This window comes from Falco cherrug, chromosome 4 (assembly GCF_023634085.1).
Source record: "Falco cherrug isolate bFalChe1 chromosome 4, bFalChe1.pri, whole genome shotgun sequence".
Taxonomy (NCBI): Eukaryota; Metazoa; Chordata; class Aves; order Falconiformes; family Falconidae; genus Falco; species Falco cherrug.
Window position 1 is genome coordinate 4,666,735 of NC_073700.1, and position 17,927 is coordinate 4,684,661.

At 43.0% G+C, this 17,927-nt stretch overlaps 2 protein-coding genes across 12 annotated transcripts in view; one reads left to right on the forward strand and one right to left on the reverse strand.

The window, feature by feature from the left end:
* The window catches only part of LOC129736044 (relA-associated inhibitor-like), a 410,983-nt gene that overhangs the window by 65,317 nt on the left and 327,739 nt on the right, over positions 1-17,927 (reverse strand). The gene's annotated exons all lie outside the window — the stretch shown is intronic.
* The window catches only part of FBLN2 (fibulin 2), a 106,343-nt gene that overhangs the window by 13,196 nt on the left and 75,220 nt on the right, over positions 1-17,927 (forward strand). For 5 of the 10 annotated variants that reach the window (XM_055709974.1, XM_055709970.1, XM_055709971.1 and 2 more), the window contains exons 2-3: positions 6,176-6,320; positions 14,402-15,863. In XM_055709974.1, coding sequence (XP_055565949.1) covers positions 14,483-15,863 — 1,381 coding nt within the window. In that variant the 5' untranslated portion in view covers positions 6,176-6,320; positions 14,402-14,482. Of the gene's footprint in view, positions 1-1,221; positions 1,283-6,175; positions 6,321-14,401; positions 15,864-17,927 lie in introns of all 10 variants that reach the window. The other 5 variants (XM_055709976.1, XM_027799517.2, XM_055709975.1 and 2 more) reach the window with 3 other exon arrangements.

Genomic DNA, 17,927 nt, shown 5'->3' on the forward strand with positions numbered 1-17,927 from the left:
ATACCAGGGTAAATGAGAACAGAATCTGGTTTTTCAGTGAATCTGTTCTAACCCATTGGCCCAGTCCAAGCCTCCCCCTGAAGTTATTAGAAAGGACCCTGCTGACACTGATGGAAGTGGGGATAAAGCCAGGCATTAAAATGGTCTAGATTGTGACACGCCTTTGCTGTTTAATATTGAATGTGAAGTTTTTAAAGAAACAAAGCAAAAATAATACACTGGATACTATTTTTAAGTCAAAATCCCAGCAAAATGTCTGTCATCAGGTTCCAAACGGTTCCTTGCTTCACTTTAACAATGAGCTATCCATTATATGGTCTTAATTTATGGAACGTTAAACAGTTTCTGGCATTACTGTGCCCCTGCAGGAAGAACAGATGGTACTTTTGAATGAGTTTTGCTATGGGATAAAATGTTCCAGGTCTTCAACAGATCATATCCATCTGTAAGAAAGGAATAGTATTTGTGTAAATAAACACGGTAGAGTCAAACAACTTGAAATCCTCTACTGAAGGAGAAAACAGTGCCTGTAGGCTGAGGTGGTAGTACGTATTGGAAGGTAACGTGGAAAGCTCTCTCGTCACATTATTTTGAAGTTGAACACTTACTGTTGTTAAACATCCCAAACAGGAAATCTTATATATCAGGAGTTGGAAGACAACGGTCAGTACATAATATGGTCAGTGTATACTGACAGTAGTCTCTGTATAACAAGACTATGGTACATTTATAATCAGATAGATTGGCTGTGTCTTCATCCTGTCTCCATGCAATAAAGTTCTGTCTTCTTTAATTGATAGAGCTTTTGATCTCTGAGAATAGTGTGGAAGCACTGAAAAAGCAAATCCTGACGGTCCTTACCATGTCAATGTATAATGTAGCCCACCCTACAGAGCTGAGCAGAACATCTCCATCATGATACACATCTTGCACCCTGCATAAAGTTAATCTTACAAGTCAAACCAAGGAGGACTGGCAGAGTTGTGAGAAGTTGCACCACTTTCCTTCTCCATTCCTCTAAATGACCAGGAACTGCTAGGATGATGGAATCCATCATTTTTCAGAGCTCTGCTGTGATGCTTCCAGTTGGCCTCTCAGGGAACGATTGCTTTCTCCTCACTGGCATCTGCACTTTTGTGGTCCACACTTGGTGAAGGAATATCCCCTTCAGTTTGTCTGTCTTTCTTACAATTCTATAAATTTTGTTCGCATTCCCTGCAGAGTTCTCCTTTGCAAACTGAAAAAATGACAGACTCTTCAGCTTTATCTACCTGAAAACAAGGTAATTAATCATGTAAGGTCCCCGTATGGGGCATAAAGACAAGCTCACATCTAGGGGGTAATCCATCCATCATAAACAGATTATCGGTGATATTAGTTGTCCTCTGAAGTTTTACCCAGCTCTCCATTGACTGTAGAGGAATCTTCATCAGGGAGGTAACTTCTGGAAAACTGAAATTAAACTGAATGTGTGATCTCCAGAGAATTTAAATCCATGGTCCCCTTTATCCTACTCTTACTCTTTGTACTTTGAATACCCAAGATCACTGTATCAGCAACTTGCTTTTAGAATGGTCTCTGCAGAGTTGTACTACCTTTATATTACTGGAAATCTGGCGAAAATCTTCCCTCTCCCAGCCTCCAAAATCAGTCAGCTGGGTGTGAATGTCTGACTGGGCTGCCAAAGTGTTTAAAATCATTCTGGGGTGAGGCAAGGTCATGCCACAGGAAGGCTCTCTGCAGGTGCCTCTTTCTGCCGCACCGCTGCACGTTAGCCCAGCCTTGGAGACTGCGTTCATGGAAGCACCAAGAGGAGGATTTAAGAGAAGACTGGAAAGCTGGAATACTTCTCACTTCACTTTCTTTACTTCCCTTGGTGTTTGGGGTTTTTGCCATGTTTTTGCATGGGTTTTTGGTTTTGTTTTTAATATTAAAAGTTCTGTGATTTTGGGAGACTTCATCTTTAGTGTATTAGTAAATTTGTCATCTTAATTTTTCTTGCCAGTTATGTGCTGGACTGTGCATAACTAGTGTGAAGGAGAGAGCATCAGCTCATTCTTCTGTTATATTAATGATTTCTTTCCCCTTGCTTAAATCAACTTTACAGTTGTAGTATTTATTCAGCTGGAAAATAAAATAACTTCCTCCATTTCCAGGAGAAAATTGACCAAAACATATATATATGTCTTTTAATGTACCAAGACCAAACAAATGGGCCGCACTAGTCAATACCACCTTAGTGGAGTATTGGTCATTGTAATAAAAATCAGATTCAATTTACTGTTTGGTTAGTATGTTCAACAAAAACAAGATGTTGTGAAAGGAAAATAAATAATCTTGTTGTTTAAATTATATGCACCTCTATGAGGTAAAATATAAAAATACTCAATCAGCATTTTATGTTAATGGGAATACCTGCATGTATATAATTCAATGCCGAAATAGCACGCTTCTCAGTTGATTGCTCTGGATTATCCCTCCAGCATCAGAGGAATACCTGGGTGCAGCCTGATGTGAAAAGCAAAGTTTACAACACTGTTTTCATTTCCCAAAAAATTTATACAAAAATAGGAGGCCAGCTTACGTTTCAGTATATTTGAAAGGAGCTGCCGTTTTCTTATAAATGTTGGAGAAGTCTGGTTGGTCTTCAGTGGTGACACCTGTTCTCTTCTGGGCAATAGTTAAAGTAAAACTTCCATTTTGTTCCCCATTAAAACAAAGCCAAATTTTGCAATATCAACATTTCTCGATTGCCGAGATTTCTAATTTTGAATGTTCTGCCTTTAGTTGCAGGTTATCATGGGGTGACTTGTATCTGTTGATGATCAGTAACTTAAAATATTCAGGAGTATGGGTTGCATATTTACACAGCAGATCATACTAGCTTCCTGTGGCAATAGAAAATGTAATGTATTACTTACAAAGTAAACAATACTTGCTCTTCGAATATTCATTCTGGTTTGTAGTGTAAATATGGTACGGAACCACAAATCATTATGAACGCAAGAACTACAGATGTGCATCTGAGGGCAGAAGTTGTCTAAAATGTATTTAGGCATACAGTTTGAGATTCTGTGTGCTATACAGAAAAAACCAGTACTCCTATTACCAGGAAATTATCTTCCCAATTAAGGTTACACCTTGGACAATTTGGATCTGGTCCAAAGCTACTGAAATCAGTGGAAAAGTTCAGGATCCAGGAAAAGTTCCACATGTGCCGGAGACAAAAGGGTTGTGCACCTTTCTAAGTGAGCAAAAGCATGCCAGGGGAGCATCAGAAATATGCCTATTTAGATGTTTATATGTCTGTTTATGTTGAAACCTTTCAGCAAGAATTAATACTAGATACTTTCTTTTTATGAGTTTCAAAGAACCAGTCAGTGCTTTCATCTTACGACGGCCTCTAAATAGCTTTAAATCTATTTCAGGTTAATTATAACTAAATTTTCTGATTGGAAGAGAACAGGTCTTATCACTGAAGAAACAAACCAGACTTTCTCCAACATCTAGTATGATGCCTCCTCTGAAACACTTCTCTAGATTTTAATCTTCAGTAAATGAAGTAGCATTAGTGGCCTTGGCATCTCTTGAAGGATAAATAAGGCTGAAAGCACTATACATCCAGATCGTGTTTGTCTTGTAGGATCTAGATAATCCTCCTGGTCAGCATCATGTTTAGTTGATATAATTTTGTGCTTCAGCAGATACAATAAAAGGTCCCAGGCAGTGTGTGCGTGTTGGGTGCATGGGACGCCATCCTGCTCGTCCCATCACTTCAAGGACTCACTGGCCACTGAGGAGCAAAACCTTCCTCAGCCTGATGCCCAGCCAGTGAAGTGGAGGACAGTTCACTTTACCAAAGTGGGAGTCACACAGCAACTCTCAGCTTCTCTTAGAACTCTTCCCAGTCTTTGAGGATCAGTGAAGAATAAACACAGGGTGGAAGATGGGAGGTATTGCAAGCATAACTTCTATTAGTTACATCTGGCCTTATTGTTGTTTCTGAATGGTAGGCTCTGAGATTAAATAGCAGAGCAGGCATCTTTTTGCATTTTGGTATCCAACAAACCAAATTAATTCCATTATCTTCTATGGAAAGTTTGTGCAGGAACAGTTTTGATTGATGGATTACATCTGTGGCTGCTGACTGATTAGCAGCATGATAGATGTAGCTTCATTTACAGGGATTTGCTTTCATTCATGAGGAAAAATTGAAGGTTTCTTTCCAGCACATTTTTTGCATTAAAACTTTTGAAAGTGCTCTACAAATGGTAGGCTTTGATTTCCATTTGTTTAATGCCTGTGGTAATTAACATTTCTGTGAGAACATTTTAGCCAAATGTTCTAGTTTTTCCTCCATTAAAATAATAATTTTTTGCTTTAGCTAAAGAATTTAATTGGTTTATATAATAACCCTGATATGGGATTTCTTTAGTCACCATATGAGAGGAAACTGTTCCTGAGGAATGATCATTGTTGCCTTTTCTGGACTTCATTAATTTATAATTGGCAATATGCCTCATGGTACATGCAGTCCACTTTCTACAGATACGCTTTTGTCTGCAGTCCATTGTCTCGTGGTGTGGGTGGAGAGAAGACATGTGTGTCAGTGCTGAAGTAAATCTGAGTTCCTTCATACCAAAAAAAAATCTGGGCAGATACTCAGCCACATTAATTAGCTGAACGATTTTCAGTGCAAAATTACAGGCCTGTCTTTGTGGAGTTTTTGTGTATCTAAATGTATCTAAATAGAGTTTAGAAACCCTGTCTTCCCTTTATGGCTTATAGAAAACCATAGGATTGGAGAATCAAGAAATTGGGCTGAGCAGCAGCAAAGCAAAAGAGATGACTATTTAGTGATACTGGTACCAGTTTCTGTTGGGAGATGCAGCCACCATTGTATTTTGCACACCTTTGTTTCATCCTGTATCCGTGGTTCTTGTGTGCAGGTTCAGGCACGGACTGGCCTCTGGCAGTAGAAGTCCTACGCAACCTGTCCTGCAGTGAAGCTTGAAGATCTTAGTTCGTGCCAGCCTTACTCTGGATAAGCTTTATAGGTAGAAGTAGTGGTCAGGACAGTTGCTTCTTCTTGTGCTGCTTATTCTTGTTCCTTCCTTCTAACAGAAAGAATCTGTTCAGATAAGAGCCCAGCAAACTCTTGGGATCACTGCTGAGGACAGACCTAACAAATCTGGTATGATTCCAGCAGTAATAGTGTGCTCAGGGCTACACAGAGGGCTGAAAATTTTGTAAATAAGAAAATTCTGAGAACAGTTACTGTAACGGAGAAAATATAATCCCAGTGACTCAAGAAAGAGATATTTCCTCAAAGTGTGAGGTGGAGGTGAAGACGACAGCAATGATACCTCCAAAACCTGAGAAGGATCACACTGTGGTGTGCTTGAGATGGATAAATGTGAGCTAGCATTTTATCAACCAGTTATAATAAGCTAGGGAGTCTTCCTTCTCCATTCCGCACCCCACCCCCCCCACCCCCCCGGTCTTTATCCAGAAGAATAGGGCAGAGAATGCCCTCTCTGTATGGAATAAAGACAGGGATGGCCTTGTGTGCTGTCTCTAAGTGTAATTTGTTTAAGAGCCAAAGCACAGGCAGGACAGTGGGTGTGCAGAAGTTCACCTGCTGTCGTGCAAGTTGCAGCTAGGTGCATTCTGCAGCTGGGAGAGCGGAACATGTATTTTCTCAGCTGTGGAGCAGAGTACAGCTAATGAAAGGAGTTGGTTTGTTGCTACAGTTGGTTGCTGACAGCACATTTACTCTCTTGAGGGACAGATTTGGATCCTGTTGAGTCATAAAGGAAAAGAGTTTGATCTTGGGTCCTTCTGGGGATTTTGCTACACTGTGAAAAATCATTGTGCCTTTTGAGGGGAACATGTAAAGATTCACAGTACTCCTAGAGAAATCCTGATTGTAGAGAGCAACTCTGTGTGTTGTGGATCAAAAGAGGTACGTTGACAGAGCTCTCTATAAAAGTCGTGGAGGAACTGCGAACCAAATTAGTAAGATACTATAAAATGTTCACTGCACAATACGTGTTATTTTCACACTGTCAGCAGATAGAATTTCACTATTAATCATGATAATGACAAGGTCAGGACATATTTACTGAAAAATTATTTACTACACACTTACTGTATTGACATTTTGTTTTGACAGTCATTTGGAATTAATTGGCAGACTGAAGCAAACCCCTCCAAGTTACTCTGGAGAGCCTCAAGTCAAATTCTTCAGTTCTGAAGTTGAAGTTCAGGCGATACAGGAACCACCCCTCCTCTGACTGGTGAGCAGCTTTGCCTCACAGGTAGGCAGTGGAAAACTGTGTAGCCATTCCCTTCAGTCTTCCTTCCATGCAAACAGTCATTAATTATTTCCAAATTGGCACATGGCAGTGCACAGGGCAGTAGAGGCCACTTGCTAAGCTGCCAGTTAAATAGTAGGCTTTCTTTTTGCCTAATTTGTATTTTGAGGTGGGGGTGGGGGAATTTTCATTTTCAACTGTTCCAACAAGGCTGCCTGAAATAGATAGTACCCAGATGTGCTTCTCTTTAATGCCCAGATGCTTTAACCGGCATGTTTCCCCACAAAAGGAGATGATCTGTGTTACTTACTGTCACTGCTGAGGTGTTTGAAGTGCTGGCAGGACTCGTGCACAGTAGAAGTTTGGATTAAGAATACAGATAAACCCAAAGTTTAAATCTGTTGCTTGCAGAAAGTTCTACGTACCATCGTAGTCATTTCATTGAGGAAAGGAGAAAAGGGGAGGGGGGATCACAGAGGAAGTGGAGATGAGATGCTCAGATTTTGCGTGCCATTGTCCTTGAGGTTGCAGCTTTTTTTTTTTTCCCCTTCGTGAGAGTCAGCAGCAGCCCTGCAAATATGTGAACTCTGTAGAACATTGGGAAGGGGTAGAGGACTGGGGTATCCTGGAGGAAGATTAGAGAAAGAAAGGAGAAGAGAGAGAAATGTAATCCAGGACCTTGAAAGGATGCTTTTTGTGGAGCATGGTTATGAGACTGTACAGGGGTATGTTCTGCTTGAGTTACTTACGGTTTCTCACCAAAAAGTATCTAAATAATGGGGAGCATTGTGGAAACGGGGGGTTTGTTTCTTCCTGAGAGGGAAGGGAGGAGTGCAGCTCTTTAAATGAGAAAAAATTCTTTCCTTTGCTTATCAGAGCAGCTACCAGTATTGACAGTGTTCACCTAAGCCCAGAGCAGTGAACTGGTGATGGCACCTGGGGCAGGACTGTCACTGGGGCTTTGCTGCCACATCTCCTGAGGCTGTCTCCACATGCATGCAGCTACTTGAGGTGCTGTGGAGCTGAGGGACACACTCTGCCTGCCTGCTGCCAGAAGAGCTCTCGCTGTGCAAATTAGTTCATAACTTATGAGCTTTGACAAGTTTTTGTTGGCTGTGCCTTGGGAAACGTTTTTTGAGTGGCTGTTGCTGAGTTTGCTTTAATCTTTTCCCAGATTTTTTTGGCTGTCGTGGAAACAGCTGAATTATTTAACCGTGTTTTCGAGCTGCATATATATTCACCTGAAACTTGGTGGTGTTAAAAAAAAAAAGTTTATCAATAACAAACACATTTATTTTCACTAAAAAGAAAGTTAGGCTCCTTCTGCAGCAAAGCTGTATGACCCTGGCTCAGCTGCAAGCACCCGCTGAGCCTCCTGTGCATGGGCACTGCACTTGCATTGTCCTAAGAGAAGCCGAACCTTGGTTTGTCAGAGGCTCCGCAGCAGCGTGCTTGGCGTGTTTCAGCTGCTGCAGTGCCCCCATCCACGCACAGCCCCTTTGCTGAGCCCTCTGTTGCCAGCGTGTCAGAGCTAGGATGAGGACCAGCCACGTGCACTGGGCGGGACAGGGTTTCTGTTTGCCTCCTTTTCCCCCTGTGAGTCGTTTCTCTCTCCGTCCTCGGCAGCTGCCATGCTCCCACTGAGTCACTTTGGATCTGCTGCAGTGGCGACTCCCAATGACACAGAATTTCACTGTTCAGTGAGCCAAGTACCTGCCCTGTTATTCTGGGCTGGTCTGGGGTGAGGGGGAGCACTGACACAGTAGACCCAAGACATGATTCTCCCCTGCTCAGCTCTGCCCTGATATGCACTTGGAAAAAGGCTCCCTTCACTCTCCAGGACTTCAAAAATGGCTTCAGAAGCTGCACATTCTGGAAGAATACATCCCAGAGCTGCCTGGTCACTATTGCTAATGCTTGGCTACTTCAGCTGAAATACCTTGAGTGATGCTTTTCCATTACTGCAGCGTGTCAAGTTCCTGTTTGGATTTGAGCATGGGGAATGTCCTGGAGAGTGTCAGGAGCATCTCTGCCCAGGGGCGCTTCTGCTAGGAAGGGAGGTCTTATCGGAGCCGCTTTTGGGAAACTGCGTGAGTTTTGATCCTGCGCTGCTTGTTTGTCCCGCTCGTTGAGTTCTCTGTTGAATTAAGTAACGATTCTCCAGGCTCCCAAATGTCCATTTTTTTAAGGTTTTCCATGAAAAGGGGGTTAACCGTAACTGATTTCTTACTGAAAATAAAGCTGAGGAAAACCGCCTGCAAAAGCTATGACTTCTTTTAAAAACAGGCTGATTTTGCCAAGAACTGGAGTGTTGACAACACTGAAGTGACTAAGCATCTTGCGCTTTACTTCCGATAAGAAAAAGCTGCTCATTGAATTGGGGTATATCCTATCCCTCTTCTTTTTCTCCCTAACCCAGGTGCCCCAAATGAGAAGGCTGGCTTCAGTTCATCTCACGTTTCATTAATTAGCAGGCAAAACCGACAGGCTTTGTGCGCTGTATGTTGCATAAGGGCAGTAAAGGAAACCCTTCACTTTTCATTCATCCAACTGGTGAATAGCACTTTAGTTACCTCTGCTAGCGAGATGGGCTGGGAGCAGCCAGCAGCAGTCCCTTCCAGCACTTGATGAGATCACAAGTTTCCGGATTGAGAGGGTGTGAAAGGAAGAGCTAATCCACTGGCTGGCACAGCCGAGGCAGGAGTTACCGGGTTTATGTTTTTTTTTCTGGTTTTCATACAAGAAAGATCTCTCACAGATTTCCATTTTCTCTTGCATTTAAAAGGGATTGTTTTTAAATTGGTTTTTCCTTCCGTCCCCTCCCTTCTTCCTCCCTTAGTCTACACTATGACCGCAGCCATTTAAGAGCTGCTGGCAGCTGCAGCAGACCAGAGAGTTCTGGCAGGGGAGAGGTGCTAAAATACACAGACTGGTGAAATACGTTAGCCTTGTTGTTCAGTGTGGGTGTGCACATGCGCTTCAGCCTACTGCTGTGCTTTTTGCAATGCTTTCACCAGTGCAATGGAGAAGAGGTTCAACATTGCAGACCAGGGGCTGGGTTTGGCAGCTGGTCACGTACAGCCTGAACGTGGAGAGCCAGTTTGGACTGGGTAGCACTGGGAGACCAGGAGGACTGTTCATAGCATCTCTATGGGTTGTTGAGCTTGCTTTGTGCACAGGTGGTGAGTGCTGCTGCTGCATTTGCTTTCTCATAGCTTAGTGCACAGACTTCTTTCTTTGTATACATGAAACCTGGATGGAGATGAATGGACAAACTAAGCGACTGACCCGGACAGTTGCACCCAGCTGGGAGTGTGCTCCCAGTATGTGGCACAGGGGGGATCACACAGATGTCTGCCACCTCTTGCTTTCACGTCAGGCTTGTATCTGGTCCTGCACACTCTTCAAAAGAAGTATATCAAAACAACACCTATTTTTACCATCCTTGAAAAGGACAATTTAGTGAGGAATTGAGAGGTCGGATGGAGAAAAGAATGGTTCTATCTAAACCTGTTTGCAGGGATCTGCAGCTGGTTAAATCGCAGGTACATCTTAAAAGCTGGAAGTCAGTGGGTTCCCGTGCAGGTGTTATCTTCTGCAGTGGGCTGGATTTATTTGGTTTATTGCCTTTTGTTTATAAAAAGCTGCCTCTCTGTATTCAGTGAACACTTGAAAGAATGTTCTTGGTCATGCAGTATCTCTTCCACACATGCACGCCTGCAGTTGTTCTGCTCTCTGGAGCAAGCTTCATGCAGAAGGATGGTGTTCGTGTAAAGTCTTTGAACGAGAGTGCCTCCTGTCCCCTCTGCTTACCTAGAATAAGCTTTCTGGTTCAGCACTGAAATGAAACCATCTGGAACAAGAATCTCCCAATAAAATACTCCTCTTAATTTGAAGAAGTTGCACATTTAAAATGTCTAGATCTTCTGTGGGAACACACTGATTTCATCAACATTTTCAAGTAATACAGCCGAACTGTTTTAATCAAGTCAGCATTCTTCCTTTCGACTTTATGTTATGGCTTTGATTGAAGTAAATCACTCTGAATATATTGTTTTGCAAAAATGTCAGAATTTATAACTTTTGGCCCCAAATTGAATTGAAGTAAGCATTTTGAAATCTTGTTTTGTTCTCCTGCCAGGAGACAGGAATATGATGTTTTTCAGCCAGTGCTAGTTATAATTTTGATGGTTGCTGCTGTTAGCCTTGGTTGTCCTGCCACACAGATACCGGTTTAATCAGCAATGTGAGGCACACTCATTTCCTTTTCCATGGTGTGCTTGTAGTTCATGTTCATTTGGACTCTTACCTTATGGAAAACCAGCTTAAAAAGAAAGTATCTTTGCTTCGCCTGGGGAATTGAGAGATAAGGAACTCCTTTGTGGTCTGACCATCCTCTGTTTACTTCCAATTTACCTCACAGGTTTACTTCTGTTGACTTTGAGGGACTTAGTCCCAGCCAGAGCGTTGGCCCTCCCTTGCAGGGGCACCTCTGCTTTCTCAGGACATGGTGTGTGTGGGACTGGCAACAGCTACTTTAATAGTGGCCCAGTATGACCCCACTAAAGCCGACAGGGTTACCCCTGGAACTGAAGGAGAACAGGATATGCGCAACAGGGTCGGAATCTCCACAAAGGATGTAAATTAAAGCCACCTGGGTCACAAAGCAATGCATGGACACTTGGGTTACCTTGCTGTGGAGTTCTGTAAAGCTTTCAACAGAGGCTTTGAAAGACTTTTATTTTAGGTGTGCAGGGCTTAATTTGTTGTGACATCTCACCCAACTGAGCAGTGAAAGTCAATGACATTGATAAGAGTGAGCGAAGGACAGAGTTCAGAGTAAAAAAATCCGATTCACATTTAGATGAAGCCCTTGTGTATTGTCCCAGTTGTGTAAAAGGACAGCAAAGAAAGCATTAAAATAGTTAATGGAAACAAATTACTGCAACAATATCTACTGGTATTAAACTCCCCTGTCCTCCAGAGGTAGCGCATTTTTTATCCTCTTGGTATGGACACCTTTATTTCACAGCTCCAGCTTTGGATGCCATTACCAAGTACTTAGCTGCTCTCTCTGGAGCTTTGGGGAAGGGCACAGATCCCGAGGCAGTTACACATCAGCTGCGTGGGCTGGCAAAAGCACACAGCCTTTCCTCGGAGGGATGCACTTTCTCAGTGGGGCTCAAGAGTTGTGTCTCTGCGCTTCACTCAGAGCTGCTTCTCTCTGTGCCTGAAGTAGAGACTGTTTCTTTCATGTGCAAGTTTATGGGTTGGTGGTGCTGGGGGTGGGTGGGGTGTGCAGCGATGGGTGTGGGCAACAGATGGAGAAAGCACAAGGAAAATGCAATGGTTGAAAGGAATAAAAACACATACTTTTGTTGGAATCATTACACCAGAAATAAGGAGCCTCTGGTGAAGGAAAGTGAGCCTGAGGATAAGGAAGATTGTGGTGTTATGGGCAGAAAAAGGGTTTGTAAGGGTTTCAGTCTTATCAATTTGAGATTGGTAGCTTGAGAAACCAAATGTTGAGGGATGTGAAAATGATCAGAAGAGAAAGGGTACACAGAGACTGGATAAGGCATTGAGCAGAAAGTATGAGAGGCGGGGAGCAGGGCCTCTCTGTGGGCAAGAGGCAAGGGAGCAGGGAGAGGAACAGGGGAAAAACTGGAGGTAACCTGGACAAACAACCAACCCTTGGACAGAAAGGGGGTGCAGATGAGGAGGAGAGGAGGTAACAGTATGGGGGAGGGCAGTTGAGCAGCTCCCTTCACAAAACCAGGACTGTCCCGTGATAAACTGTCAGCTGTGCTTGAACTTCTAGGCGTGCTAGATACAAATGATGACTGACTTTCTGCTTCTTGCTTCAGGATAGAAGGTAATTTGGGGGTTTCTTGCTGGGAGTTCAAGTTTATGCCTGGGAAGTGAGCGCTTGTTTTGGGAAACCGGAATGCACAAGCAGTGCAGGCAGGAACCATTCACAGGGTGTCCTGAGCCATTGTCACATGTACCTGACGAGCTGTGCTGCACCAGGACAGCAGTGTGTGTCTGTGAGCAGTTGCTGTTTGGAGATAGAGTGGGATGCACACAAGCTTCCCCTTTGTGTGGCCCACGGGTGCTGGTTATGGAGGCAACGCTGTGCCCTACCTTTGTGCACGCAGAGGCTGGCCAGAGCTGGGGCTGTGACACCCAAACGGCCCGCATCAGGGTCCCGGGGCGTTCTGAGCCTGGGAAGCACTGGGGGGGTGGGGGCTCATGGGCCAGGGCAGAGCTGTGCTCAGCTGCCACCAGCAGTGCTCTGGCAAGCAGTGCTTGACCAAGGGGCTTGCATCTGCTGAAGCATTGAACCCAGGGGTGGATGATGACAAAAACCTGCTGTGGGATCCTTACAGAAGAAGCTTATCTTTAATTGTCCTTCCATTCATTATTTCCCAGCTAAAGCTATGTAATAATTACAAATTTGGATTCCCTGGGAAAGTTGCTGAAAGTAGAATAAATCATTATTTCCTAGGCTGGATTCTGAAGAATTATTTCAGCACCACATATTGAAAATTCTCCTTCATAAAAAATACCCTAGTTTTGAGAGCGGGTCTGAAAAAGTGATTCTTCCAAGCCATTATTATACTTTTCATCAATTTTATTTTTCCTTCAGTCAGTATCTTTTAGCACACTCAACTAATATACTCAAATTAGTAGTAGAAAACCTACATCTGTAAGAATTTCATCTCTGTACAACCTATTGCAGTAATTCAAATTCCAGGGCAGAACTGTGGAAATTCTTAGCACAGTTTGTCCGTATCTTATCAGAACAGGCACGCTTTTCCCACAGCCTGGCCGCTTTCCAGCAGAGTCGAAGCAGACTTGGTGGAAACCCAGTTTGAATGGGAGAAGTAATCTTTCTGAATGGATTTTCTGGCAGGATTCCTGTTGCGTGTGTGGTTTATTGTTCTTGGTGATGTGACTACATTTTACCCCATAGATAAATGTTCCAGGGTCTTTATTTTTTTGATGATGGGAGGAGTTCTGGAAAAATAATCAGATCACAAATTCTATAAAATTCTATAGGCAAATTTTTTTCTGTTATAATTACTTTTCCATGTTAATTGTGTAGCTTTTTGAACATGCTTTTGATGTTCAGGACAACAGCTGATTAACTCTTAAAACTCTTCTATCGTCAAAGAGTTTAGTAATTAAAAAGCAAACAACTTTTCCTCAACTCGTTTTAACAAAGTATTTTAAAAACAATTAATTTTTATATATTCTGTTCGTAGCATAGTAATTAATTCTGAAGTATTACTGGTGGTGTCAAAAATAAAAGAAGTGGTTGCCGATGGTGGCATATCCTCAGTTGGTGTAAAAATCCACTGCATATACAGTTGTAACTAGCAAAGTCAGAATCGACCCCTCTGCACTACAGGCCTGCTGTGGAGCTGTGCCAACTTCTGTGAGCTGAGGGCAGCTAATATAATGTTTAACCACACAGTAACCGCAATATACAAAGAAGTTCTATTTTAGCTCTGCTGGGGCAAAAAAATAACTGTTAATGCCGAATACTGAAGTGCAAAAGATGGTTAAGTGGGGGAAGAAGGCAGAAAAACCCTGCCTTATTTGGAGTTAACATGCGTACAGACAAATTGTCACATCTCAAGGCTAAATTTTGTCTAAGAAAGATCTTTAAGATTTGGGTCTTTGTAATTAAAACGTAAATAATAATTATCTTAAACTTATATCTGCAGAGGAAGAACTGTGTATTTACTTATTATCTGCCAAAAAATCTTTCTCTTTTTAGCTAGAAAGGTTAACAAAAAGGCATTGAAGTATAAAGGCCTTTTTATTGAAAAATATATATTTTGTGAACAGATTCAAAAGAGAATAATCACGACCTTTTTTTCTTTCTTCAAAATGGGGGTGGGGGGGAAGCGTGCAACTCCAAACTTAGTGCCTACAATGCTTGGAAGACATTATGATTAATTTTGTACTTAGGTTTCCAGATGTTGGGTTTTTGTCCCAACTTTTAAAGACCTCTAATGTTTAACAGGGTACGTGCTGAGTATAGTCTTTAACAGAGTTTTCTTTCATAACTCTAGGATCTATGAGAAAAGGTAACTTGGGAAAATACTGCAGATTCGGAGCTGAATCTACAGCCTTCTAGAAAGAAAAACCATTAAATGTGCAAGTTTGGAATGGAGCTGTATTTGTTTGGGAAGACTATGGATAGGTACCAGAGCTGGCAGCAGAGCTGTTTGAATGCCATCATCCTTGTGCTGCTGTGGACCAGCATTTCGCATGCACAGAGGGACTGCACGGGTGCGGAGTGCCAGCCCCTGGACAACTGCATCGAGGACGTACTGGAGCCTGGTGAGTGCTGTGCCACATGTCTGCAGCACGGCTGCACGTGTGAAGGCTACCAGTACTACGATTGCGTCAATGTGGGGTTTATCAATGGCAAAGTACCCGAAGGACAGTCTTACTTTGTGGACTTTGGAAGCACTGAGTGCTCATGCCCCAAGGGAGGTGGCAAGATCAGCTGCCAGTTCATGCTGTGCCCAGAGCTGCCCCCGAACTGCATTGATGCGGTGGTGCCAGCTGACGGGTGCCCTCAGTGTGGGAGAATAGGTTGCCTCCATGAGGGCCAGAAGTATGTAGCCGGGCACACCTTCCACATGCCCCCCTGCAAGGTTTGCCATTGCCCGAACGCCGGTGGTGAGCTGATGTGCTACCAGCTTCCAGACTGTAACACATTTGCCTTAAACACTGCAAGTCCAATAGATGCTGAAGACAGTGAACCAGAGAGGCACTACGACGATCCGTACAGCTATGACCAGGAGGCACCAGAAGGGGACAACACCCAGGTGGAGTCTCCAAAAAAATACAGAAGTTATTCATCCCACTTAGAGCAAGACAGCATCAGCCAAGAGCAAAGCGAGGATTATGACTACTTACCAGCCAGCATTGCTCCTTCAGCTTTGGCTCTGGCTGATCCATACACTGAGGAAACGGCTGAGCCGCTCACCACGCCAGTCCCTAAGGTCCCCTCTGAAGTGCGCAGTGCCACAGAAAGAAGTGAGAGAAAGCGGGTGCCCCGCACCACTGCAGCATCCCTCCAGCAAGTGACGCATAAAGAAGCACCGATAACCACCAGTGCTCCTTCGGAACACACAACAGCCACCACTGAGACACCCAAGCACCTGGAGGAATTGGAGAGGAGACCAAAGGGGAAGCAAGGGGACAAAGAGAGGCATGAGCAAGAAAGACCCCTCCACTCTAAAATGAAAAAACATGCCAGAAAAGAAGACCCAGGGAACAGCATGTATCTAGGCTTGAAAGAGGTGAATCTAACAGAGCCAAGTTGGTCAAAATCTTCCCATGAAATGCACGAGGGAAATGCTTTCCCCAAGGTAAAGTTCAGTGCAACAACCTCTCCTCCTGTTGCTCTAAAGGAAGACCGTAGTCAGTCATCCCAAAAGCAGTCACAGACGCTTTATCGTTACCATCCCGAGGAAGATGGGGACCCCAATTCTATCCACGCTAACCCCAGGTTACCAGAAGGTAAGAACTACTTCCAGCGTAAATGTCTAGAGAACATTTACTCCTAATAACTTTGGTGCATATCCACTGTTCTTTTCTTCTTACTGCTCCACATGGGCATGAAATCAAGCAAACCTCCAGTTACCTTCTTTCATCTCTTTCAGGAGATGGTTTGTGTTTCATTTGACATAATAGATGGCATTTCACTATTGCCTGCCTTGCTTTGATTTTGCAGACCATGGATGGTGTTTTCTGGTATTTTAACTTTATTTCAGACGATTTGTTAAACTCTGACCTTTTCCTTCCTTTATTTGCTTTTAATTTCTAATATGATGTTAGAGAAACCTCTTACTCTACCCAAAAGGATTTAATTAGTTACCTGCTTAAATCATCCCATTACCAACTGAATGTAATCACATTTGTAGCTTTTGTCTTTTGCTGGGGAGGAAGTGAAACAGTTGTGCTTCTACAATGAAAATATTTACGGCACTTTTTGTAATATTTATCTTATGGTTGAAAGGCTGTGTAAGCTCGTTAGTACAAGAACTTGATAGATTCACTCAAATACCCCTGAGGACTAGTAGGGAGAAGAAGGACAGCCTCTTGCTTTGTGTTTTTTTGGGGGCTGGAATTTTATGTTTATGATCAACTGTGGCAAGTGTATATATCTCCTCTCTGCCTTTGGATTCCTCTTGACATCTGCAGTGAATGTTGATTATATGCTTTATGCAGTGCTTATTACTGTCATGAATGCGAACTTCATCACTGTAAATTAGCACATATACAGCTCATATTTCCAATTCATTTTTCATCAAATCAAGAGTAATATCTCCTTTTTCAAGATACGGCACAAAATGTTCTCATGAGACTCAGATGTGTAGTACTTGCAGTCTGAGTAGAGAATACTGATTACTCCCTAGACAGTAATATTTCTTCCTGGATTATCTAGGTAGCCCTTAAACACCTTGAGCTGCTTAGTCCATCTGCTCTAGAAATTTCAGGGAGATAGGAAGAGGGTAGGTTTGGAGCTGAGACTCTTAAGTCCCAACGCAAATAGCACCTCATGACTGTTTAACAAACAAAAGATGTACGAGGTCCATGAATGGAGACATGGCAGCCTTTTTCTTTTTCTTTCATTTCCACTTATGTTTTTATTGTAAATGTTGACCTCACAGTTAGTGATAAATAGCTATTATTGGAGTCAGACCTTGACTTCTTGATTTCACCAAAACAATGCTCTAGAAACCAGTCTTACCTGAGGAACCTCACTGCATCATAGGAGTAGGAGTGTACCAGGCAGCAGTGTTTGAACACAGCGCCTTGGAATGAGAAAACATCAGCTGAGCACACACATCATCCAGAGGGATGCCATTAAGAAGTGTAGACTTTTTAAAGTGATTTAATAGATAGTTATGTGTTCCAAGCCTTACCTCTATGCTACCTTCTCATCACAGACACCTGCAGTATTTTACTTGTAGCTCCTTCTGTTATGTGAAAGATGAATCAAACGGGAGTGACTGGCTGATTATCCCAGGGGAGTAGTGAACTGATTCCAGCCTTCCAGTTTGTGTAACCTGAATAAACCTTCATCTGCTCTGTGCAAATGCAAGCGGCAAAAAGCATCTGCCGAAATGGTGCACTTAGTTCATCTGTAGTCAGATTTTATGCTGCTTAGTATTACCATGCATCTGAAGCGCAAAGCTCTTGCCTTACATTTGTTCCAGCCTACCACAACATCAGATCTGAGCTGTGTGTCAAGGCTGTGCATAGTACATGGGGCAGGGTTAGAACTATTAAACAATGAGTTTTCTGATGTGACTTTAAAACAATCTATTTACAATTGTTGTCTTTTTTTCAGGAAGGATGGGTGGACCATCCTGAAATTTTCAATGACAGGTTTTAAGGAAGCCTCTTGGGGTGGAAGTGTTTAGCAGCAGAGGTAACTACATGTTAGAGTCTCCTTGGGTGATTTCCAGTCTGTGATTCCTGCAGACTGCTTGGCTGAGACAGGTCTTGTTGGGATGCCTGCTGGATAGGAGCAAAAGAATGTCTTGTCAGGTGTGAATGTCTAGCCTACAGAAGCAG